The 27,251-nt window shown below is 42.6% G+C and overlaps 1 protein-coding gene across 13 annotated transcripts in view; it reads left to right on the top strand.

Annotated features, from left to right (window-relative positions):
• Positions 1-27,251, top strand: part of LOC147114055 (rho GTPase-activating protein 26-like) — a 249,495-nt gene that overhangs the window by 113,864 nt on the left and 108,380 nt on the right. For all 13 annotated transcript variants that reach the window (XR_015079339.1, XR_015079340.1, XR_015079341.1 and 10 more), the window contains exons 8-11: positions 4,145-4,274; positions 4,413-4,513; positions 9,956-10,050; positions 10,978-11,056. Coding sequence is in view for 9 of the 13 variants with exons in the window: in XM_085995616.1 (XP_085851742.1) it covers positions 4,145-4,274; positions 4,413-4,513; positions 9,956-10,050; positions 10,978-11,056 (405 nt within the window). In the remaining 4 variants the exon portion in view is untranslated. The remainder of the gene's footprint in view (positions 1-4,144; positions 4,275-4,412; positions 4,514-9,955; positions 10,051-10,977; positions 11,057-27,251) is intronic.

The following is a 27,251-nucleotide window of genomic DNA, read 5'->3' on the forward strand; positions in this document are numbered from 1 at the left end:
TTTCACTCCTAAATGGCCTAGCTCTAATTTTAATTTTATGTCCCCATAATTTAACTCTCTTAAGCCCTGGTATCATTCTGATGAATCTGTGCTGTACTCCCTCCAATGTCAGTGTATCTTTCCTGAGGTGCTGTGGCTAAAACTGAACGCAGTACTTCAGATGCGATCTGACCAAGGCTCTTTAGAACTGAAGCATCGCTTCTTCATTTTTATATTCCAACCCCCACATTGAACCCCATTTGCCATAGTTTTGTCCATTCACTTTGTGTCCCTTTGTAACTTCCTGCTCCCATCTACGCAAGTTGCTGTGCTTCTAGCAAGTCTGCCATTTCCTTATTCACAGATCACAGAATCACAGAAACCCCACAGTGCAGATAGAGGCCATTTCGGCCCATCGAGCCTGCACCGACACATATCCCACCCTATCCCAAAAAAAATTATAGTCTCACCAGCATCTGTATTTAATGGGCCCACATTCCCCATTACCTCTCTTTCTCTTAATATATTTATTAAAAAATGTTGCTGTTAGCTTTGCTATTCCATGCAAGTTTTTCTTTCATATTCTGTTTTTGCAGCTCTTATTACTTTCTTTGTATCTCTTTGTTGCTTTTTATAGCTAAAAGTCTGCTGAATTTTCACATTTCCTTGCATTTGTATAAGCCTTTTATTTTAGCATGATACTGTCCCTTACCACATTTGTTGACCATAGTTGCTTAACTACACAAGTGTAGCTTTTGCTTTTTAAGGGTATGTATGAGGGGCAGCTCGCTACTTGATTTGGTTCTTGTGAGTGTAACAAACATTTTCAGACAGTTAGTTGCTGAACCACCAGGTTTTAATGACTTTTTAACTTAAGATTGCTTTACACTTATATTAATCCCTGCTCGGTTTGGCTAAGTTAAGTTACCTTCTCTGGCTGAATAAGGAAGTAGAGCATGGAGCTATTACGTGTAACTATCATAATTTCTAAAGGAGCCTCTGCAGATCATAAATGAAGATCTTTGTTCCTTTCATGACATCAAAGCCATGCATTATAAAACAGCTCAGAAGTAGCATCAACATGTCATATAATGCTTAGCCTCAGTAGATTGGTGGCTGTCAACTTTCTGCTTTTTATAGTGCACCAAGCACCATTATCACCAACATGGTGATACAGCTGCTCCTGTTGGTCATTCACCACATAGGGAATTTTTTTGCAACCATATTCACTCTATATAGTATTTAATGTTACCTCTGCCCACAAGCTTAATGTAATTTCACAATACACTCTTGCTATAGTATATGTACCTTGCTATCATGTTCTATTTGTCTGTCTTCCAAGTAGTGAATTGTAGGAAGGCTCCAATAAGAAAATAAACACAGATTGGTTTTGATCACAATGCCGTAAAATAGCTTTTAAAAATAATTTATGAATTCCACTTCAATTACTATTTGTGGTGCAGAATTCTACTTTCCAGCCACCCTCTTGTAAAGAAATATTTCCATACCTCACTTTAAACTATTTTTGTGATTTAGTCTAAATTTGTGCTCTGTCATTACCATCTCACCAACTGTGGAAAGAATTTATCACTACTTGCCTTATCACAATCCTTCATAATCTTGGGCACCTCTAATCCTTCATAATCTTGGGCACCTCTATCAGGTCACCCCTTAATCTTCTCAGTTCTAATGAAAAAAAGTCCTAACCACTCGATTATTCCTTCATAACAATAACCCCTCATCCACGGTAACATCCTAGTAAATTTATGCTGCATTGTTTTCATTGCTTTTATGTTCCTCTCATACTAGGGCGCCAAAAAAATGCAGAGACTACTTCAACTGTGGCCTAACTAAGATTTTGTACAAGTTCAGCATTACCTCGTGTTTTTGTATTTTATGTCCCTTTAGATAGAAAACCAGCAATACGATTTGTCTTTATTATGGTCTGTCTTACTTGCACTGTCACTTTTAATGAACTTTATTTGCACGCCAAGGTGTCTCTGCTCCTCTATTCCATTTATGTGTATTTCTTTTCCCTATTCTTGTTTTCAAAGTACATTGCTTCACATTTTTCTGCACTGAACTTATTAGCTCACCCTGTTGGCATATCTATGTTGTCCTACAGTCTTTCATAATTCTTGTCACAATTTGCCAATTTGAGATCATCAGCAAAGAGCTGTGTGGAATATCATTCACCACATTTTTCCGGTTTCAGAAATGTCCTTTTCACCAGACACCGGTTACTTGTGGATGGGGAAGATTATTCGGCCCATCCTAATTCATCCATTGTGAAAGTCCCTCCAGTCTCCCCATTGCTGCATCTAATTATTTCTTAAATGATTCCAGGGTTTTTGCTGCTGCTCTTCTATCTGGAACTCCATTCCAAGTTTTTTTCTTTTTATTCATTCACGGGATGTGGGTGTCACTGGCAAGGCCAAACATTGATTGTTCATTGTGTGAAAAAGAACTTCTTCATATCAGTCCTAAATTTACCTTTTATTAGTTTGAATTTGTGTTCTCTTGTCCTAATCTGTTTAATTTAAAGTAGCATTCCAGATTTTCCTTTACCATTCTCTTATGTACCTCGATAAAATCACCTCAGATATTTGCTTTCTAGGCTGGAAAGCCCAAGTCTCCTTCCACATAACTGAAACTCCTGATCGGAGCTTTCATCCTTGTGGCTCTTCTTTGCACTGCCTCGAACATAATGGGCTGAATTTTGCCGGCATTCAGAGAGTGGGTTTGGAGGCGGGTCCGCTGTCAAAATAGCAAAGGTTGACAACGGGTAGGAAACCCAGTTCAACAGTATATTGCTTTGTTTATTGCTGCTCTGTATTGGCTGGATATGTTGAGTATATTAAGACTCCCAGGTCTCTTCCCACTTCATCCTTGACTTTTTCAACACCATTCATGGATATATGTAGTGATCATTTTTTTCCTATGTGCCTGCAGTATTTTATATTTTGTCTGTATTAAATTTCATTTGTCATTGTTCTGCCCACTCACATATTTTGCTTTAACTCGTACTGTAATTTCTGGGCATTCTCCTTTGATTCTACTATCCTGCTTAATGTGGTATTGTCTGCAAATTTGACCAATTTGAAATAAGTTTCTGAGTCCAAGTCATTGATGTAAATTAGAAACAGTAGTGGTCCCAATGCTGAGCCCTTGGGCACCCCACTCTCTGTTCCACTCTCTCCCCCCCCACCGCCCCACCATCCTGATATGACTCATCTGTTGTTTTCTAACATGCAGCTAATTACTTATACGTACCCAGGTTTTACCCTGAATCCCTATAGCTTTGAGCTTAACAAATGGCCTTTCACATGGGACATAGTTGCCTTTTGCAAGTCTAAACATACAATCCACTTGTCATTTGCTCAAAGAAATCAAGCAAATTGTTCAGGCAGGATCTTCCCCTTCTAAAACTGTGTTTACTGCTGTTTACCAGGTGGTCTCAAGTTTATGCCTGGTAATCGTTTTTTCCATTCCTTGATGGGAATAACAACATATTGACTAAGGAAACGGTCTTAAACACATGGCAAAAAGACATTCACTTTCTCACCACATTTTGAAATGTGATCAGTCAGGTTTCAGTCACCCACTAAATTTGAGTCTATCAAATAGCCAGTATGTGGGACATTGCAAATGACTGTCAGTCCGAACATTGGTATTTATTTAGCTGAGGTTTTCAGAATGCTGCTGAGTTTAACCATTTTAGAAGAATCTCGAGTCTTTCAGGTGTAAGATGCCACTCAACTCCAAATATGCAAATTATCATGTATGATATGCGAGATTGGCTCTTAAAACTAATTGATATCCTTCGTCAGTGTTGTCACTAGACTTTTTTAAAGCATATTGGTGCCAAGACACTAAATGAAAAATTTCACTTAAATCGATACACTTCTTATGTGATGCTATTAGTTTATCACCTCAAAGTGCTCTGACCAAAGTGGAATTTCTATAACTAGAAAAATATCACCCTTTGTTTTATAATTCAAAATTATCCAACCAGATGTAACCCAAGTTTGGCTGGACAAAATCTATAACATAATAGTAGTTTAGGTATTTTTACAGTTCAAGGGATTACAATGCAAGAATTTTACACATCCAACATTAGACTTCACTAAATTCTTATTGACAACACTGCTACGTCTTCTTACAGACACGGGACCGTTTTGAGGGTACACGATCTGAAGTTGAGTCACTAATGAAGAAAATGAAGGAGAATCCTCAAGAACATCAGAGTATCAGCCCTTATACAATGGAGGGATACCTCTTTTTACAAAAAAAAAGTAAGGATAAACATTTATTTCTGTATTTATACACAATCAGTGGTTTTGAAAATCCTTTAAGAATTACAAAAGCTTACCTGATATTAAGCTGGTTTATTTGGAATTCTTAATTAAAAAAAAATTATTTTCCTTTTCTAGGTCCTTTTGGATCCAGTTGGGTGAAGCACTACTGCACATATCAAAAAGAATCAAAGCAGGTTACTATGGTGCCATTTGACCAAAAAACTGGTGGAAAAATAGTAAGTTGTACTTTCATTAGATTGCATGATGGCCTAAAATATTCCTCTACGTAAATTAACAGAGATGCTGCTGCTGTGACAGAAATGTTCTTCACGTGATAGAACATATATTTGCATTTCAACAACAGAATTAAAGGACTCCTGCTTCTGTGTAATTTTAGTAGCATGTAATCTACAGGTGCTATTATTGTAGAACTATATAAATTACAATACAAAAGGAGGTCATTCACTCCATCATGCCTATACAGTTTCAAGCTTTTCAACTAGAACTATCTATTGCTAGGCAATGGCAAACATTCAAAGACCACATGGATGAACTACAGAAATTGTTCATTCCAGTTTGGCATAAAAATAAAACTAAAAAGGTAACTCAACCGTGGCTAACAAGGGAAATTATGGATAGCTTAAGATCCAAGGAGAGGACATATAAATTTGCCAGAAAAAGCAGTAAACCTGAGGATTGGGAGCAGTTTAGGATTCAACAAAGGAGGACAAAGGGATTAATTAAGAAGGGGAAAATAGAATATGAGAGTAAGCTTGCAGGGAACATAAAAACTGACTGTAAAAGCTTTTATAGATATGTGAAGAGAAAAAGATTGGTGAAGTCAAGCGTAGGGCCCTTGCTGTCAGAATCAGGGGAATTTATAATGGGGAACAAAGAAATGGCGGACCAATTAAATACATATTTTGGTTCTCACAGAAGAATCACAGAAACCCCACAGTGCAGATAGAGGCCATTTCGGCCCATCGAGCCTGCACCGACACATATCCCACCCGATCCCCGTAACCCCTACACCAACACATATCCCACCCTATCCCCGTAACCCCACGTATTTAATCCCCCTAACACTAAGGGTCAATTTATCATAGCCAATCAACCTAACCCGTACATCTTTGGACTGTGGGAGGAAACCGGAGCACCCGGAGGAAACCCACGCAAACATGGGGAGAATGTGCAAACTCCACACAGACAGTCACCCGAGGCCGGATTCGAACCCGGGTCCCTGGCGCTGTGAGGCAACAGTGCTAACCACTATGCCACCGTGTCTTCACAAAGGAGGACACAAAAAACCTCCCAGAGATGTCGGGGAACATAGGGTCTGATGAAAGGCAGGAACTGAAAGAAATCAGTATTTGTAGGGAAATGGTGTTAGGGAAATTAATGGGATTGAAGGCAGATAAATCTCCAGGGCCTGATAATCTACATCCTAGGGTACTTAAGGAAGTGGCCCTAGAAATAGTAGATGCATTGCTGATCATCTTCCAACATTCGATGGAATCTGGAACAGTACCCATGGATTGGAGGGTAGCTAATGTTACCCCACTATTCAAAAAAGGTGGTAGAGAGAAAATGGGAAATTACAGATCGGTAAGCCTGACATCGGTAGTGGGGAAAATGCTAGAGTCCATTATAAAAGATGTAATAGCAGAGCACTTGGAAAACAGTGACAGGATCGGACAAAGTCAACATGGATTTACAAAAGGTAAATCGTGCTTGACTACTGGAATTTTTTGAGGATATAACTGGTAAAATAGATAAGGGAGAACCAGTGGATGTGGTGTACTTGGACTTTCAGAAGGCTTTCGATAAGGTCCCGCATAAGAGATTAGCGTGTAAAGTTAGGGCACATGGGATTGGGGGCAAGGTATTGACTTGGATAGAGAACTGGTTGGCAGACAGAAAGCAAAGAGTTGGAATAAACGGCTCTTTTTCCGAGTGGCAGGCAGTGACTAGTGGGGTACCGCAGGGATCGGTCCTTGGACCCCAGCTATTCACAGTATATATTAATGATCGAGACAAGGGAACTAGATTTAATATCTCCAAATTTGCAGACGACACAAAGCTGTGTGGGCGTGTGTGCTGTGAGGAGGATGCCGAGAAACTCCAGGATGATTTGGACACGTTGGGTGATTGGGCAGAAGCATGGCAGATGCAATATAACGTGGATAAATGTGAGGTTATCCACTTTGGTGGCAAAAACAGGAAGGCAGATTATTATCTGAATGGCAATGCATTGGGAGAAGGGGAAGTGCAACGAGACCTGGGTGTCCTTGTGCACCAGTCGCTGAAGGTAAGCATGCAGGTGCTGCAGGCAGTTAAGAAGGCAAATGGTATGTTGGCCTTCGTAGTGAGAGGGTTCGAGTACAGGAACAAGGATGTCTTGCTGCAGTTGTACAGGGCCTTGGTGAGACCACATCTTGAGTATTGTGTGCAGTTTTGGTCGCCTTATCTGAGGAAAGATGTTCTTGCCATGGAAGGAGTTCAGCGAAGATTCACCAGGCTGATACCTGGGATGGCAGGAATGACGTATGAGGAGAGATTGGGTCGATTGTGCTTGTACTCGCTGGAGTTTAGAAGAATGAGAGGGGATCTCATTGAAACTTATAACATTTGACAGGACTGGACAGGCTAGATGCAGGAAGGATGTTCCCGATGGTCGGGGAGTCCAGAACCAGGGGTTACAGTCTAAGGATAAGGGGTAGGCCATTTAGGACAGAAATGAGGAGGAATTTCTGCACCCAGAGAGTGGTGAACCTGTGGAATTCTCTACCACAGAAGGCAGTAGAGGCCAATTCATTAAATATATTCAAGAAGGAGTTGGATATATTTCTTATGGCTAAAGGGATCAAGGGGTATGGGGAGAAAGCAGGGACCGGGTACTGAATTTGGATGATCAGCCATGATCGCACTGAATGGCGGAGCAGGCTCGAGGGGCTGAATGGCCTACTCCTGCTCCTATCTTCTATGTTTCTATTCCAATCCTGCTTCCCTGCCTTTCAACCTATCCTTTATATTCTTCTTAAAAGGAAATTAGATAAATATTTAAGTGTGGCAGTCTCTGCCCTAATAATTGCTTGTGGTAAAGTATTCCATATTCTTTGTACAGTTTGAGAACGATTTCCTCTGACTTGTGTTCATATTGTTTTAACTATGTAGTTCAACATTCTATTGGCTTTTTGATTCTTGCTCTGCATTAAACTAGTGCTAGAGTCTAATTGATTTTCAATTTATAGATGCCATTGGTTAGACATGATGTAGTGCATGCTATTCTGAGCACACCATTTTAAGAATTAGAGCCACAGAAAGGGTACAGTGAAGATTCATAAGAATGATACAAAGATTCATTCTTGCAAAAAAAAATCTTCTAACTTCTCCATTTGTTCTTCTGGTCTTTGTGATCCTGAGTTTATACCCCTTTATTGATTCTTGCCAACCAGCCAATCTTTTACTATTTACGCTCACAAAACCTATCATCATTTTGTAAACTTTTGTTAGTTACCCTTTTAACATTCTCTGTTCCAGTTTTTGAGTCTCCTATCTTTGTATCATTCTTATGAATCTTCACTGTACCCTTTTTGTGGCTCTAATTCTTAAAATGGTGTGCTCAGAATAGTATGCAATACTTCGTGTCTAACCAATGGCATCTATAAATTAAAAATCAAATAGACTCTAGCACTAGTTTAATGCAGAGCAAGAATCAAAAAGCCAATAGAATGTTGAACTACGTAGTTAAAACATTAGAACACAAGTCAGAGGGCAGCACGGTGGCATAGTGGTTAGCACTGTTGCCTCACAGCGCCAGGGACCCGGGTTCGAATCCGGCCTCGGGCGACTGTCTGTGTGGAGTTTGCACATTCTCCCCGTGTTTGCGTGGGTTTTCTCCGGGTGCTCCGGTTTCCTCCCACAGTCCAAAGATGTGCGGGTTAAGTTGATTGGCTATGATAAATTGACCCTTAGTGTTAGGGGGATTAAAATATGTGGGGTTACGGGGATCGGGTGGGATATGTGTCGGTGCAGGCTCGATGGGCCGAAATGGCCTCTATCTGCACTGTGGGGTTTCTGTGATTCTGTGAAACGGTTCTGAAACTACAGTTCCCTGGTCAGACTGCACCATGAGTACTGTGTCCGTTCTGGTTGCCAAGAAACATAGAAAATATTCAAGTGTTGGAGGCAGTGCAAAGAAGTATCAAAAGACAGATCTCTAGTGTCAGAGGACTGAGTTGTGAGGAAAGATGGGAGAAACTTGGGTTTTTAAGCTTGAAAAGGAGGTGTCTGAGAGGTCATCTGATTGAGGTATATAAGATAGTTAAGAGAATATCACTGTAGGAGAGAGGGACCAATGCTTTTATACTTCCATTTCAGAAATTAGTAGTAATTAAGCAAGCAAGGGACCATATTTGTAACTTGAGGATAAACTTGATATCCTGTCACTTTTTTCCCCTTTGCTGCACACTATTGGCTCATCTACTGATCCAGATCCCTTTTAATGCTTTTTACTCATCACTTGTCCATGTAGTTTGGTGTCATCAGTAAATTTTAAAGCTTTATTACAGCAATTGCTGTAAAAGTTTCATGAATAGTGTAAATAGGTGTGACCTAGAACAGATTCCTGAAGGGCAGGATACAGGAAATAGCAATGGCTGGGGAGGCAGAAACTACTTTATTTCCTGTATTGGTACCTTCAGCTTTCTTTTGCTAAGCCAGTTTTCAATCCAAATTGGCTAATTTTCTAATAATGGCAAAAAGGTGCATTCTTATTCCTTTCTTATGCTTCACAAAAGATGTATCCCAGTTATGTAGCTTTAAGGTTTTTGTCAATGTAGTCTGCATGGATGCTGTGGAAAATGGCTCAGTCAGAATGGGTACTGTACACTGTTCAGCTTGTTCATGTCATGCCCCTTCTAGTATGGTTTATCTGAAGCAGGGATTTGTGGGGTACCTTGAGCTGAGCTGGACAGAGAACGAGAACATTGGTAGATTCAGAGAATTGCCTGTCTCTTTCTCTTGGTTTTTCTCCCCTTGCTCTTTTTTTGTGTAGTGATTCTCTAAACGTTTCATCCCCAGTTTGGGGTATTGTTTTATTTGGAGGCTTTAGAGCTGATGTATGCTTTTAATTTTGTTTGGGATGAAATCAGACTTCTCAGTGTGGGATATTATTAATGAGGTTGGAGGTTGGGAGAGATAGGAGAAATAATTGTAGATTAGGGATTCTCTTACAGGCAGTGTGACCTTATTCTTTTGTAATGCTGAAATTAATTAGTGTGGCCTTCACTGACTGATCCATCCACATTCAAAACTTTGACCCCCTCACTCCCATTTCATTTCTCCTTTTCAAGTACTTGAGATTTCTGGTGGTGGGTTCAATGATGCTACAGTAAAGTATGAACTTAACTTAGTGTATTAACATTAATATTTGTGGTGTTTCTAAAACTCGCTCTCAATGACTTGCGGTACATTGTAATGTCACTTTGTGAACATTTATGTTCATTGCATCTGTTTATTGAAAATCTAAATTTAAAATACAATTTCCAACAGTAGGTGGGCTTGCAATGCAACCCATCTGATTGGCACTCATTTCAGTGGCTGAGCTTTTTTTTGTTTAGTTGTTGAAAGGAACTAGTATGGCGTTCACTGACCAAGGGTGAATTTGTTTTTTACAGGTGGATGAAGAAATGTTTACGCTCAAATCATGCATTAGGAGGAAAACTGACTCCATTGAGAAAAGGTTCTGTTTTGATGTGGAAGGAGTGGATAGGTGAGTTGAATGCTGAACATTGCGTCTTTTTTGACATCACCTGAAATTTCTGCTGGTCTTTCTAATGTCTATAGAGAAGTAGTTCTACTTTCTAAATATTCAGATCTAAACTACCTGTCAAGTTTCAAGCTTTCATGTGTGTTGGTATTTCTCAAGATGATTATGTTGGGGAATGGCATATTTTGTGTTCTGTATCTTTTGCAAAAATCAAAATTTTCCCCAGTCAGGTCACAACTGAGGTTGCACAGGGGCCTAACAGTGGACCTAAGCTTTTATTTCAATTGTCTGAAAATGTATTATATTGCATTGCTTATAAATTGCAAACTAAAACTTTCTCCAAGAGTCCTAATTCATTTGAAACGGAGTGAGTTGGAGACCAGTCCTGGCCCCTGTTTAAGCCCTGAAAACTTTTATAACCTCAAATGCTTTTGCAGTTATCACCAGGATGAATATTTGTAGATGGATAAGGTTGCTTTTCAACATATTGAGTTTAGCAGTTTTGCATTGTTCCAAAGATGGTTTAACTTTAGAATGGAATATTCCTGATAGACTAGATTTTCTTTTTTTTCCTCAGTGAAGTAACACTACTTTGCAGCAATCCAAACAATATTTCTCCACCTAAAGAAATAATCCTTTTTACAATATATATTTTTGAAGTTATCAGAAATAGATTTTTGAAAAATAAATCTAATATGCATACAAAGGCTTTTCCATCAGAAGCATTTCACCCACATCTAAATGTTGGTCGTTATTTTTTCCTTCTTCCCTCACTCTTTGTATTACCATGCCCGGCATGTTTTTCATTTGCAGTAAAACAAGTCTCATGTTTCTATGGTGCTTTTGGAATGAAGTTCAAATGGATTTCATTTAAGAGGAAAACAAGTTTGTTCAAGTAAATAAGTTTTGATTGTATTGTGTACTCTACAGGGCAACCATGATCACCATGCAGGCACTTTCTGAGGAGGACAGAAGGCTGTGGATGGAGGCCATGGATGGCAGAGAACCAGTAAGGATGACCGTAATTATCACTGCTGTACCAGGTCTATAATTCCAGTCTGTTGCTTTTCAAACTGGTCAATCTGAATTGAATATCCGGCACTTATCGCTACAGGATGAGGCTCGCAGATTGCTGGTTCAGTGTGTTACTAGCTGGAAAAATTGAAATAGCATTTGGAATTGAAACTTCATACATGTATTTCCAATTCTCATGAACCTAGTTTCAAACAGTGACTTAAGAAAAGGGAAGTAGAAGTTTAAAAAAAACTCTGATCTAAAATCCAGTTAAGTATATTCACCCTTTTTTCAAAATTCATTTCAGTCTGAAATTGCAGCAAATTCAAAGAGTTTGTAGGTATTCTTTACTATTCTGTGGGTTTCTTCACCTGGTCTATATTTCAATTAAGTAATGTCTTGTCTTGTAGAGTTCAGCAAAGCACGCTATGTATTTACTGTCTCTCTGGGGGGGAAAAAGTGACTCCCGTGATTTTCCCTACCGAGGCGGGCAACATCGGTGGCAGGTCTCGGTCCCGCTGTTGGTTCCATCCCAGCCTCCGACATGACTTTCCCCTGATTGGGCTTGTTAAGCCTGCCCAGCGAGTTTTCCGGCCAATTGAAGGAAGCGGGTCTGCTGACATCATTTATGATGTGTCATCAGCGGTTTCCTTAAAGGGACCATGCGCAAATTTACTTTGACATTTGTGCTGTCAGTGTTCTACAACATTGAGGTGCTGCAAACACTGACAAGCACTGTACAGAGGCGCACGGCTGCACCAAGGCTCTCCCCTGACTCCCTCCATATGCTTATGGAGGGAGTCAGAGCACACAGGGAGGTTATCTTCCCTTCCAGTGGGTGGAAGAGACCTCCCCAGGAGACCAACGCAGCCTGGTTGCAGATTGCAGAGGAGGTCACAAGCAGGGATGTCGTTGGGAGGACCGGGCTGCAGTGGCGCAAACCTTTCAATGATCTCAATAGATCACGAAATGTTACTGCAAAGCCACACTCAACCTCATCCTGCTGTGCCTCTCATCACATCCCCATCACTCTGCCTTCCCTACCCTACTCCTACACATCCTTACGGAAACCCACAGAATAGTAAAGAATACCTACAAACTCTTTGAATTTGCTGCAATTTACACCAACTTACCTTGTACCTCCACCCATCCTTCTCTATCTACATCATCACTTCCCCATCTCACTAGCCACCCCTCAGTCACCCTCATCCTAGTCCAATCATACCAACTAATAACACAAGGGTAGGCACTTGTGTGTTTTAGCCAATGTTCATGTGAAGTTTCTGTTAATGTGCTGTCAAACGTTAAAATCTTTATTTTCAACACTTTGCTTTCTTGGACAGATTTGTATGCACCTTTGGAAGTGGCTTAGTGAGTTGCACTGAATGGTGAGACATAATGGTACCCCCCGCAATGCTGATGAGTGTGAAAGGAATGGCTTGGACATTGTAGGGATGCTTTATGTTGTTGGTGCGGGGTGGTGCCAACTTGGCACCCCACACCTCTGCTCAGTGCTGGCAGACCCGACATTGGGAAATGCAGGTGTTTGCATTTTGACAGTGGGTTCCTGACCCGCTATCAATCATTCTAAATTTCACAGCTGACCTGCCACCAATCGGGTCTGCTGCGTTCTGGCAAAATCGCAGCCTAAATGTATGTCTAAAAAAAAAATCAGAATTCTTAATATGAGCACACAAAATTTAACTTGGAAATGTTTTCAAGGAACAACTACAGAAAACTTTGGTTTATCCGGAAGTTGTATGTCTGGAAACCTCGATCTAACGGCAGAAATCAGCAGCCGTTCTGTTAGGTTTTTTTCCTTTTTTTTTCTTCTAGCATTTTTTTAAACAGTCAGTCTCTGGAAAGCCTCTCTGAAGCTGTTGCTAAGCTACAGAGACGCTTCCAAGGTACAGGCCGACTGTTTACAAGCTGTTGCTAAGCAACCGTGTTTGTTGTTAGATACAGAGATGAAAACCTCCGTATCCTTCAACATTAGCGCTGGTCTGTCTGGAAGTTTTCATAGATCGGCGTCCCGTCGGTGCCGGATATCGCGAAGTTTCCTGTATTAGGAATCTCTCAATTGTTTCACTGACAATACATCTAAAGGTCGAAAATTCTCTGACCGTAACTGCCACCGTAACTCAGCAGGTGTCTGGCAGAACAGTCGCAAACAAGGCTGGAACCTGGGCAAGCTGGGTGCTAACCTTGTCTAGGAGTTTTCCTCGACCCATATTTGTTGTGGCAGTTGTAGGCCGACATTGGGTTTCCAGGACAGGCCTTGTCGCCTGAAGATGATTATTTTCGAAACCACTTTAGAGTGCCTTTCTCCCCCTCCCCAGCAAGAGGCTACAGGGGCAGAGAGAAAGCTTCTTTCATTTGAGGAGCATAATATTCCTTCCCCGCCCGCCCACCAGCCCATGCTCCAACATTGTATTTTGTCCTAAGTCACATAACCTCTGGTCTCTGATAAATCTTTTATTTCTCCAATTCCTCTTATTGCCTCCTTCTGTCTTGCATCATTATCATGTCTATCATTTGATTAACTCCTGAGAGTTGGTTGCCTTCCTGCCCTCATAGTTGAGGAATAGCATATTTTGAGACCGAAAGCGAGAGGAAAGCTATTTTTAAATGGGGATGGAGCATAGAAAAAAGCTTACATAATCAATATCAGACTAAGAACAACTTCCTCATGTCCAGCGAGATGTCTCAGTGCTTTACAGGGCACTGAGCAGGATGGGTATAGGTAAAGGTGGTGAGCGTCAAAGCATGGTTGAAGGAAGAGAGTCCTAAAGACGTTTCAAGAGAAAATTCTAGATGGAGGGCATAGTGGATGAAGGAGCACCCACCAGCAATTGACTAGAGGAAGCAGGGAACAAGGAGTAGGAAAGTATGGCAGGAGATCACTGACATAAGGTGGGGTGAGCCATGGAAAGATTTGAGAACAAGTGTAGAGGCGTGGAGGGTAGAGGCACAGAGACCAGCATGAACACTGGAGAAAATTAAACCTCAAGCTCATAAAAGTGTGGACAGGGGTTTTGGCAGCAGAGAGGGAGAGGTAAGGATGTAGACGAGCGATACTTTGGAGATGAATTAAAGTGCTGTTTTCAGCAGATTGAATGTTGAGAATGAAAATGGAGCTCCATTATATTTTACTACTAAGGCTAATAAGAGATGGAATAGTGCTTAATGCAAACATATTTTAGCACACTGCAGCCTGCAGTTCATTTTTTCTCCTCTAAGAGACAGCAGTGCTCTAGTTTGTAATCTGATTATATTTTTGTCATACAAAGTGGTATTTTAACACTTAAATGTTAAGCCCATCTAGAACTGTTGAGGAGTTGCACAAGCTGGATGGGGAAACAGTTCAGGTAATTTTTATATGCATTCTGCTAATGAATTTTCATTATAGTTGCAAAAAGCCAAATACTGCAGCTGCTAGGCATCTGAAATAAAAACAGATAATGCTAGAACTAGTCAGGCAGCATCTGTTGACTGGCCAGTGCATTGAATCATAATTCTTCTGCTTTAATGTGGTCTAAATGTGGGGGCTGTCAGCAAAGTTGTAGTTGAAATTAGGGTCTATACATGTTTGCCTAAATCAATAACAGCTACTGTACTTCAAAATGAATTGGATGAAGTGCTTTGAGCTTTTCAATATAATCAACTATAGTATTTAAGGACACTATTATTTATGCTGCTGTCTATACAATACAAATCTGATTTGTTGGCTATATAAATGCAAAATTATTAGTGAATCACCAAATCGCCTAGAAATTTGGCCGCGCAGGGTGCTAAACGGCCTCCTAAGCCTCCATTATGATGGGCAGGAAGTGCAAGGTCATTATGAGTCAGAAGTATATCACCCACCATATTGGTAAAGGCTAAAAAATTGACCTTTACCAAGCACGCATGCCTGAAACAGGCTTTTCATATACAAATAAAGGCCCTAACACTTGTTTGAGGCCCCCACTGCAAAACTGCTTTGCCCGGAGATAGCCGGCACCAGACATGGCTGCACTCGGAAAACCAGGTCTACCTGTGCACCCTAAAGGTATCTTTAAAAAAAATAAGAATTAATGGGATGTGAGCGTCGCTGGGAAGGCCAGCATTTATTGCCCATCCCTAATTGCCCTTGAGAAGGTGGTGGTGAGCCGCCGCCTTGAACTGCTGCAGGTGAAGGTACTCCCACAGTGGTACAAATGGCTTGCTAGGCCATTTCAGAGGTGTGAAGAGTCACCCACATTGCTGTGGGCCTGGAGTCACATATAGGCCAGACCAGGTAAGGACGCCAGATTTCCTTCCCTAAAGGACATTAGTGAACCAGATGGGTTTTTATGATGATCTAGTAGTTTCATGGTCACCATTATCTGATACTAGTTTTTTAAATTCCAGATTTATTTAATTAACTGAATTTAAATTCCACAGTTGTCATAGTGGGATTTGAACTCCCGTCTCTGGATCATTAGTCACTAGTCCAGTAACATAACCACTATGCTACCTTACCCAATTATGTTAAGCTGCAACCAACAAGGTAAGTTTTTAAAATATATTTACCTAAATGTGGCTCCGGAAGGAGCAGGAGTGCTCCTGCCGAACCCTGCATTAAAAGAACGTGGTTACCTGCTGGACACCGTTTTTTTTCTTTTTTCTTTTTCTCCTCTGCCTTGGCCACTGCTACCTCCTCCCAGCCATTGTTGCCTCACCCCCAGCCACCTCCTGACTCGATCTATGGTTGCCCCCTTCCCGGTTGCCCACTCCTCACATGAGGACCACTGCGATGGCAGGAGCGGTCTGTTCTTTGATTGCGCTTCACCGCCATGCTGCCCGTTGCTCTCTGCAGCTCACCAACTTAATAGGAATGATGCCCGAGGCCCGATATCAGGGGCGTCTCGTACCTCACAATTCAGGTGCAGGCATCGTTCCCTGTGCTACCTGCGCACCCAAAAATGGGTGGGCCCAAATTTCTATTCCTTTGTCTCTCTCTTTCCCACCACATCAAAAAATAGTGTTCCATGTAACGAGCTATATTCAAATCTGAACACCTTAGTAAATTTTGTGTTTCTGTTTTGGTTACTGCCTAATGAAGTACAAGCTCTAAATCATTTTCTGAAATAAATGAAAAGGTGACCTGATTTCCGGGTGATCAAATTCTCAGTGACTCATGCTGCCTTGTTTTGACATTTAAATTGGTACATAATGTTCTCCACCAGCACATAGCCAATATAGCGAAATGGATGTACTAATGAAAGGACCAGCTCTATCTCTCAAGTGTCAGACTAGAGGTTTCGGGTAATGCTGAAACTGAGGGAAGTCTCTTTGCAGAAATGTTTTTAAAAAACATATGTAAAACCTATTTCTGGAAAATAGTTTTCTTGCAAAGTTGCTTTTATCTATTCCTCAGTGTAAGGCATGTATTCCAGGAAGGTAGCCTGCAATCTACTCTTGACAATATAATAACGGGCCAAAAATTGTGTAGCTCTGCAGTACACTGCCGACCTACAAAAAGAATACGTACTTACCTTGAGCGAGGCCCAGAACGGAGACTTCCTCTTCAGCGCTGCAGAGTTCTGCGCAGGGTACAACCTCAGGAAGGCCAGGAGTGCAGCGTACAGCCTATGCGTAAGCAAAGACATGCCCACAAAAGCTGTCAAAACTAAGCCATGCCCACAGAAACTTCTCTGTCTCTTCCATTAAAATTACATTTTAAAAACGCCTAAACTTTTAATTAAACTGCTACTTGGACTTATTTCATATCAGCATTTCGGTGTTTTTTTTCCATCCAAACTCACAATTTATTAGTCCCTATGTATACAACTTCCTGTTTTAACACTCCTGCAAGTTATGTTGTTGAACTTCAGAAAGAGATTCCCAGCCATATCTTCAACATTAATTTTCAGGATTAAATTATATTATTTAGACTGGTAATAGATAAATCTATTTTCCTTGTTATGGATGCATTATATTGTTTATGTTCATTTTTTAGTTGAAAGGACAGAATTGGTCACTGAAATCTGATAGATGTTCACTTTATTTAACTTTCTTATTCAACTTCCCAAGTAATTAAAATGAAACTCGACTGACAAAGTTTCCTCCACCAAAACATATACAATATACATCTGCTATTAATACTCAGCCTAAAACTATCTAATCGTCTGTGTGCTGGATTCTTTATTCTAACATAAAACAAAAAGCTTTATTCAACACGGGGAAACCTCACAGGATAAATGAGATTATTTTCCTCTGTATATCCATAAAATCAATTCGATCAGCTCTTCAGTCAGTTCCTGATAAGCGATTAGTCCAATTGCCACATTTTCACCAATATTCATGAACCTTTTTTTATTGCAAGTGACCGATATTTTCTCGGTGTCTTTTTTCCTAAAATTGCTTTGTAGCACTGTTAAGAAAAAATGTACGGGTGGAATAATCATTTTGCAATGCCTTTCCAATCAAAATCGATTGATAAATAATAATTCTAAAAGGACTAAGAATGTTAAAAAAACAAGCCTGATGGCTTTGTGTCTTAATGCGAGGAGCATTCATAATAAGGTGGATGAATTAGCTGCGCAAATAGATGTAAACGGATATGATATAATTAGGATTATGGAGACATGGCTCCAAGGTGACCAAGGCAGGGAATTCAACATCCAGGGGTATTCAATATTCAGGAAGGACAGGCAAAAAGGAAAAGGAGGTGGGGTAGCATTGCTGGTTAAAGAGGAGATTAACACAATAGTAAGGAAGGATATTAGCTCTGATGATGTGGAATCTGTATGGGTAGAGCTGAGAAATACCAAGGGGCAGAAAACGTTAGTGGAAGTTGTATACAGACCCCCAAACAGTAATGCTGAGGTTAGGGATGGCATTAAACAGGAAATTAGAGACTCGTGCAATAAGGGCACAGCAGTTATCATGGGTGACTTTAATCTACATCTAGATTGGGCTAACCAAATTAGTAACAATACTGTGGAGGAGGAATTCCTAGAGCGTATACGGGATGGTTTCCTGGACCAATATGTCGAGGAATCGACGAGAGATCAGGCCATCTTAGACTGGGTATTATGTAATGAGAAAGGATTGATTAGCAATCTTGTTGTGCGAGGCTCCTTGGGGAGGAGCGATCATAATATGATAGAATTCTTCATTAAGATGGAGAGCGAAGTAGTTGACTCAGAGACTAGGGTCCTGAATTTAAATAAAGGAAACTACGATGGTATGAGGCGCAAGTTGGCTAGGATGGATTGGGGAACGTCACTTGAAGGGTTGACGGTGGATAGGCAATGGCAAACATTTAAAGATCGCATGGATGAACTACAGAATTTGTTCATCACTGTTTGGCATAAAAATAAAACAAAAAAGGTGGTGCAACCGTGGCTAACAAGGGAAATTAGGGATAGCATAAGATCCAAGGAGAGGTCATTTAAATTGGCCAGAAAAAGCAGCAAACTTGAGGATTGGGAGCAGTTTAGGATTCAGCAAAGGAGGACAAAAAGATTAATTAAGAGGGGGAAAATAGAGTATGAGAGTAAGCTTGCAGAGAGCATAAAAACTGACTGTAGAAGCTTCTATAGATATGTGAAGAGAAAAAGATTGGTGAAGTCAAGCGTAGGTCCCTTGCAGTCAGAATCAGGGGAATTTATAATGGGGAACAAAGAAATGGCTGACCAATTAAATACATACTTTGGTTCTGTCTTCACAAAAAAGGACACAAATAACCTCCCAGAGATGTCGGGGAACATGGGGTCTAATGAGAGGGAGGAATTGAATGAAATCAGTATTTGTAGGGAAATGGTGTTGGGGAAATTGACGGGATTGAAGGCCGATAAATCCCCAGGGCCTGATAATCTACATCCTAGGGTACTTAAGGAAGTGGCCCTAGAAATAGTAGAAGCATTGCTGGTCATCTTCCAAAATTCGATAGACTCTGGCACAGTCCGAAGGATTGGAGGGTAGCTAATGTAACCCCACAATTTAAAAAAGGTGGTAGAGAGAAAACTACGAATTATAGCCTGACATCGGTTTTGGGGAAAATGCTAGAGTCCATTATAGAAGATGTAATAGCAGAGCACTTGGAAAACAGTGACAGGATCGGACAAAGTCAACATGGATTTACAAAAGGTAAAGCATGCTTGTCTAATCTACTGGAATTTTTTGAGGATGTAACTGATAGAATAGATAAGGGAGAACCAGCGGATGTGGTGTATTTGGACTTTCAGAAGGCTTTCGATAAGGTCCCGCATAAGAGATTAGTGTGCAAAGTTAAATCACATGGGATTGGGGGTAAGGTACTGACCTGGATAGAGAACTGGTTGGCAGACAGGAAGCAAAGAGTTGGAATAAACAGGTTTTTTTCCCGAGTGGCAGGCAGTGACTAGTGGGGTACCGCAGGGATCGGTGCTAGGACCCCAGCTGTTCACAATATATATTAATGATCTAGACGAGGGGACTAGATGTTATATCTCCTAGTTTGCAGATGACACAAAGCTGGGTGGGCGTGTGTGCTGTGAGGAGGATGCAGAGAAACTCCAGTATGATTTGGGCAGATGCAGTATAATGTGGATAAATGCGAGGTTATCCACTTTGGTGGCAAAAACAGGAAGGCAGATTATTATCTGAACGGCAATAGATTGGGAGAAGGGGAAGTGCAACGAGACCTGGGTGTCCATGTGCACCAGTCGCTGAAGGTAAGCATGCAGGTGCAGCAGGCGGTTAAGAAGGCAAATGGTATGTTGGCCTTCATAGCGACAGGATTCGAGTACAGGAGCAAGGATGTCTTGCTGCAGTTGTACAGGGCCTTGGTGAGACCACACCTTGAGTATTGTGTGCAGTTTTGGTCGCCTTATCTGAGGAAGGATGTTCTTGCCATGGAGGGAGTGCAGCGAAGATTCACCAGACTGATACCTGGTATGGCAGGAACGACTTATGAGGAGAGATTGGGTCGATTGGGCTTTTATTCGCTGGAGTTTAGAAGAGTGAGAGGGGATCTCATTGAAACTTATAAAATTCTAACAGGACTGGACAGACTAAACGCAGGAAGGATGTCCCCCATGGCGGGGGAGTCCACAGCCAGGGGTCGGAGATTAAGGATAAGGGGTAAGCCATTTAGGACAGAGAGGAGGAGGAATTTCTTCACCCAGAGAGCGGTGAACCTGTGGAATTCTCTACCACAGAAGGCAATTGAGGCCAATTCATTAAATATATTCAAGAAGGAGTAAGATATATTTCTTAAGGCTAAAGGGATCAAAGGATATCGGGAGAAAGCAGGGACAGGGTACTGAATTTGGATGATCAGCCATGATCTCATTAAATGGCGGAGCAGACTCTAGGGGCCGAATGGCCTACTCCTGCTCCTATCTTCTATGATTCTATAAGATTGTAAACGGTGCTATCCTACGTTTGTCTTGGTATCAGGGGAAATGCAAAGTGGTGATTTTTCAACTGCAGATCTTCTTTTATGATGTGAAACAGGCTCCTACGCTTCTGTAAGAGTTTCATCCGTAATTGGTGGGCAAATAGCCCAATTCTGCGGCAGCAATTGTGAGTTCCTAGGCAGTGCGGATGATCCGTACCTTGACGAGATCGCAAGTTTGCCCAAACTTATGGAGTATTTCAAAGGCGGTGTGATAATGTACTCTCGGAGTACGCTGTTGAGTCTGTATGTTCCAGTTATGTTTAGGATCAATCACTGGACACAGACAACAAGAATAACTTTTAACAGGTCTTTACTATTCGAAGGTCAGGGCTGAATGGCCCAGCAAATCCTTGCACAACACTTATATACCGGTGTGGTCACCACCGGCATTACAGTATTACAGTATACAGCAGCCAAGAGAAAGTAGTACACCTCTTAAGGTAGTTCTCTTAAGGTGGAACAGGTTACATACACCACAATCCTCCCTTTTTAGCTTAACAGTTATATCCCCATTTAACATAACATATATATATATATATATATATATATACAACTTCATGCAAAACAGTTCAAAGATTCAGTCTCTGAGGAGGCCTCCTGATTCGAGTTGGATAACGCCTTTCAGGGGTCTCTGATTCTCGTTGCTGGGGTGACTCATCTAGTTGGTCTCTTATGGATTGGACATCATCAGGTACATTCACTTCTGAGGTAGATGCTTCAGGTTCACTAACTTCTTTCACGGTTGTCTCTGCCGTAACCATGGGTTCGACCCTTGTTCTCGATTCTACCAGTTGGTCAGCATGACGCCGTATTACATTTTCACCAATACCTACCGTGTACATCAGGGGTCCTTGTCTGGCCCGAATTGTTCCAGATTGCCATTTCTCGTTTTTATAGTCCCGGGCTAACACTGGTTGTCCTATTTCGAAACTCCGAGTGGTCTTGTTATTTATATGCTGGAACTGTTTGTTTTCAACTTCCCTCCGCACATTTGGTTTTAACAAGTCCAACCTGGACCGCAACCTCCTGTTGTAGAACATCATGGCAGGACTTTGGTTTGTCACTGCATGAGTGGCGTTTCGATATGCCAGTAGGAATTTGTCCACCTTGTGTTGTAGTGGAATCTGATCTTCGCTCATGGCCTTTATTGCTTTTTTAAACGTTTGTACAAATCTCTCGGCCAACCCGTTTGTAGCCGGATGATATGGGGCAGAGGTATAATGTTTCACCCCATTCTTCTTCATGAATCTCTGGAATTCTTCTGACACGAACTGCGGTCCGTTGTCTGTACATATTTGTTCTCGCAATCCATTTCTCGCAAATATCGTTCTTAACACCGCGATCGTCTTTTCCGAGGTAGTGGTAGTCATCTTCATCACTTCTGGCCATTTAGAATGTGCGTCCACCGCAATTAAAAACATGGAGTCCATGAAAGGACCAGCAAAGTCAATATGTACACGTTGCCATGGGGTTGAAGGCCATTCCCATGGATGCAGCGGTGCAATCGGAGGTGCATTTTGCACTTTTTGGCACCCTGAGCAGCTTTTCGTCAGCTCCTCTATCTGTTGGTTGATACCCGGCCACCACACATAAGCCCTAGCAAGGCTTTTCATCTTGACTCCCCCCAGATGACCTTCATGCAGTTCCTTTAGAACTCTCTCTCTTAACTTAGGAGGAATAATCACCCTTGTTCCATACATCAATGCTCCTTGACAGACGGACAGCTGTTCTCGTCTTGCTGAGAATGCCGGTAACAGTGGATCACCATGTGCTGGCCATCCCTTCACTGTCACTTCGTAGACCCTGGACAGTGTCGGGTCGTTCCTGGTTTCTCTTTCAATACTTGCATTGGTGACTGGTAAACATTCGATGATGGTCGAGTGAAATAACTCAACAGGGTCAACCGTCGGTGCCTCCTCCTCTGTAGGTAGTGGCAGGCGCGACAGCCCATCAGCATTACCATGCTGCTTTGTACCTTTGAATTCTATCTGATATTGATGTGCCCCTAGGAAAAGGGACCATCTCTGGAGTCTCTGTGCTGTCATCACCGAAACACCCTTCTTAGGGTTAAAAATGGATACCAACGGCTGGTGGTCTGTCAGAAGCGTAAACTTTTGGCCCTGCAGGTAATGATTAAACTTCTTTACTCCCCACACAAGGCTGAGAGCCTCCCTATCTATCTGAGCATAGTTGCGCTCAGCGGAGGTCAATGATCTGGATGCGAACGCAACTGGCCTCTCCTGGCCATTTGGCAACTTGTGTGAGAGTACTGCCCCAATACCATATGGAGAAGCATCACAAGCCAAACGAATAGGCAGCGTTGGGTTGAAGTGAGCCAACACTTCCTCTGAGGTGATCAATGCCTTGCTTTCGCGAAAGGCCCTCGCTCCACTTCCATGGTACTCCCTTCTGCAAAAGAGCGTTCAGCGGGTGCAGCACCGTGGATAAATTTGGCAGAAACTTATGGTAATAGTTAATCAACCCTAGAAATGACCTCAATTGGGATACATTATCCGGAGCGGGAACCTTCACAACAGCTTCGATCTTGTCAGGAGACTTATGAAGCCCCTCCTGGTCAATGACATGACCACAGTACGAGATCCGCTTCTGAAAGAATTCACATTTCTGGCGATTAACTCGAAGACCATATTCTTTCAATCTGGTGAGCACCAGTTCCAAGTTTGCAAGGTGTTCCTCGTCATCATCTCCTGTAATCAGAATATCGTCCAGGTAACATTGTGTACCTGGAATTCCCTGTAATACCTGCTCCATGGCCCTCTGCCAAATTGCTGGAGCCGATGCTACTCCAAAAACCAGTCTATTATACTGGTACAAGCCTCTATGCGTGTTGATCGTGAGATACTGGCGTGACTCTTCCTCAACTTCCATCTGTAAGTACGCCTGCGCCAGGTCTATCTTGGTGAAGTGTTTCCCGCCAGACAACGAAGCGAAGATATCCTCAATCCGTGGAAGCGGATACTGCACCGTGTGAAGCACCAGATTAACAGTGATCTTGAAATCACCACAGATGCGAACCTTCCCCGGTTCCCCCGGCTTGTTGCTCAATGAACGCTTCATGACTGGGACAATGGGCGTGGCCCACTTACTCCAGTCTACCTTAGACAGTACTCCTGAACGTTCTAGCCCTTCCAGCTCAGCTTCCACAGCAGGTCGTATTGCATAAGGTACCGGTCTGGCTTTGAAAAATTTCGGGTTTGCATGTTCTTCAACCTTGATGTTTGCCGTAATTCCTCTCAGTGTTCCCAGTCCTTGTTGGAACACCTCTTTAGCATCGTCCAATATTCTGGACAATCGTTTAGGTTTGACATCTTTTGTACCGGAATCTACCGTTAGTGCTTTTAAGGAATGCTAGTCCATATTTATTTTCCTAATCCACTCCCGTCCCAGTAGTGGTGGACCTCCCTCAGGTAGCACATATAAGTCCATTCCTCGGCTTTCTTTGCCCTTGTGGACCACCTTTACCTCTATCTTCCCGATGGGGTATACTCTTTGCCCCGTGTATGTTTTCAATACAATCTCCGTATCCCGTAGGGGAATATGTGGGAATAACCTTTTGTAATCTTTCTTATTCATGACCGTCAATGCCGATCCAGTGTCCAATTCCATCTTCACTTGGACTCCTGCTATCTGAAGTGTGACCCAAATTGTTTGGAGGTCTGCTTCCTTACCAACATTGTGTACTCTTAGACTACCCAGTTCATTACTGCTGGCGTCTGAATCTGACTTCTGTTCGTTCGAACTGTTCTCTGTCACCTTGTGTACCTTTTTGTACTTTTCCTGCGGTGACTTTTTGTTGCTGGTCTTCTTTCCTGACCGGCATACTTTAGCTATGTGACCAAGCCTGCCACATTTTCTGCATTCCTGATTTTTGAACCAGCACTGGTTCTGATCGTGCTTTGTCTTTCCACAACGATAACATTTTACTGTACTCAAGACCATTTGATTGGTGCAGAGTTCCGGTGACCGTATCTGCATTTCCGCAGTGCCTCTTGCTGCGGCTTCTTGCAATGCTGCAATAGTGACAGCTTTATCAAGCGTAAGATCATTCTCTTCAAGCAGTCGCTTTTGTGTTCCTTTTAACAATCCACACACAAATTTATCTCTCAGCGCATCTGTTAGCCCTGTCCCAAACTGACAGTACTTCGATAGCTTGCGTAGTTCAATTAAAAATTCAGCGTTGCTTTCATCAGAGGGCAGTGTACGCCAGCTCATTAAATATATTTAAGAGGGAATTAGATATATTTCTACGGGCAAAAGGGGTTAAGGGTTACGGAGAGAAGGCGGGGACGGGATACTGAATTAAAGGATCAGCCATGATCTCATTAAATGGCGGAGCAGGCACGAAGGGCCGAATGGCCTACTCCTGCTCCTATCTTCTATGTATCTATGTATCTATGTATCTTTCAACTGCGTTCTTCTGTAAAATTTAAATCGTTCCGCTATCATCAGCGGCGTGGGGTTTAAATGATTTTTCAGGACAGTAACAATATTCGCGAAGGTCTGATCTACCCGTTTATTTGGTGATAGAAGGTGCTTCAATAGCCCGTATGTCTTCGCCCCCATTGAGGTTAATGCTTTCTCATCATCTGGTACCTTATTTGCTTTACAATAAACTTCCATGCGTTCTACATACGTGGTCCAATCTTCGACATCACTATCAAAGGTATTAATGCTCCCATGTTTAGGCATCCTTGCAAGTTTTTAAAATTTTTAAAGTTTTTTAAAATGGCGGCTTCCCGCTCTTGTCTTCTTCCCCCGCCTACTAAAATGGCGGCTTCCCGCGCTTGGCGGTCTTTCCCGCGCTCGTCTTCTTCCCCGCCGACTACAATGGCGGATTCCCGCGTTTGCCTTCTTCCCCCGCTGGCTGCAATGGCGATTGCCTTGCTGCTGCCGTTCTCGCCTCCCCAGCAGTTCTCACTCCCCGACGCTGCTTTGCCTTGCAGCCCCGTCCTTTACACCGGCTGCGTTTGAATTCTCCGCGGCTCTCGTGCCTTAAGCTTCTCAACTCCCCGACGCTGCTTTGCCTCGCAGCCCCGCTCGCAGCCCGGTCCTGTACACCGGCTGCGTTTGAGTTCTCCGCGGCTCTCGAGCCTTAAGCTGCCCCAGTCGCTGCGCCTCTCGGCCTCGATTGCAGCCCGGCCCTTTCTACCGGCCGTGGTCGAGCTCTCCGCCCTTATTCCTCCGTTTTCCCTCCCCTACTCCACAGTCAACGCGGCCGACTTTCTGCTCGTGTCGCTGATCAGCTTACCCACCACCGTGGTAGAAGGGATGATCACTGCCTGTCGCTGATGGAGGGCTTCGTGGTCAGAATTCTTTTTCTTTTTAACCCGGGTTCTCGATGCCTCCCGTGCGATGGTGCTCAGCAGGATGATGAGGGCGGATGCCTCTTCTCGACGCCCGTTTTGAGGACGAAGCTGCCTTGGATGTAAATTTGCCGCAGGGTAAGATCGGACTCGTCGCCACTGTTGAGTCTGTATGTTCCAGTTATGTTTAGGATCAATCACTGGACACAGACAACAAGAATAACTTTTAACAGGTCTTTACTATTCGAAGGTCAGGGCTGAACTGCCCAGCAAATCCTTGCACAACACTTATATACCGGTGTGGTCACCACTGGTATTACAGTATTACAGTATACAGCAGCCAAGAGAAAGTAGTACATCTCTTAAGGTAGTTCTCTTAAGGTGGAACAGGTTACATACACCACATACGCCATCAAACCCATCGCAAAATCCAGGCCATTGCATACCGTAATCGTCTAACTTGATAAAATGCCTTCTGTGATGAGGATTTTGAGATATTCATGTAGTAATCGTAGGTGCAGGCCACAACATTGCGAGGCACTTGAATGTAAGTTTGATTTAATTGGCATTGTCCTGGATATTTAGGGAGTGATGTAAGAAAAAGGAGACTTACCATCAAGTAACTTTAAAGTAAGCTTTAAGTAACTTATAAACACACTATATACACAAGAGAGGTCTTTACCATGCCTCTGGTAGAAGCCTCTTACAATACTGAACAGACCAGTATTTATACCAGTCCAACAGGAAGTGAGGTATGTACACAGTTCATAGTTCATAGTTCACAGGAAGTGATGACATAACTTCCCGGATGTTATCAATTTTATCACATTCTTCCCTCCTGCAGGATTAGGAGGCTGTGGTCTACCTTTTGGTCCGCAGCCGCCGAACAAGGAAGAGTCGCACCCGTTTGGATTCCCGTCGTAGAGGGTCGCTGGTCTGCTTACATGCGGTTGGCCATTGGTCAGAGTCTGTGTGGCCTGGATTGCCCTGTGAAGGGTCGGGGAGATCATGGCTTCGAGTACGAGCCCCAATAGGTTCAAAGTCGGACTGCCTCTGTTCAGAGGGAGGTGCAGAGCTGGTCTGTGGCGGATCAGTACTTTCATGCGCGGTACTGGGAGGGTCGCAACCTTGAGCACGGGGTTCTACCGGCACCAAGCTAGTTGGTGTCCGATCAGGATCCTGGAGAGGGGTACCCGATAGGTCCCAAGAGTTTCCTGGTGAAATGCCATCACCCGATGTCCCACTAGGTCCTGGTGGGCAGGGAGCCAGATCCCGTAATGATACGGTAGATTCTCGGCCGTCGGAATATCGTATGTTTGCATAGGTGGGGTTGGCATCGGTTAGTTCGACCTCGTCTACAAGAGGGTCATTTTTAGACGTCCGAACGTATCTTCGGAGTAATACAGGTCCAGGAGTAGTTAGCCATGACGGGAGTGATGTCCCATGAGATGAGC

Source organism: Somniosus microcephalus, chromosome 8, assembly GCF_052327205.1.
Source record: "Somniosus microcephalus isolate GS21.2 chromosome 8, FLI_Smic_1.0, whole genome shotgun sequence".
NCBI lineage: Eukaryota > Metazoa > Chordata > Chondrichthyes > Squaliformes > Somniosidae > Somniosus > Somniosus microcephalus.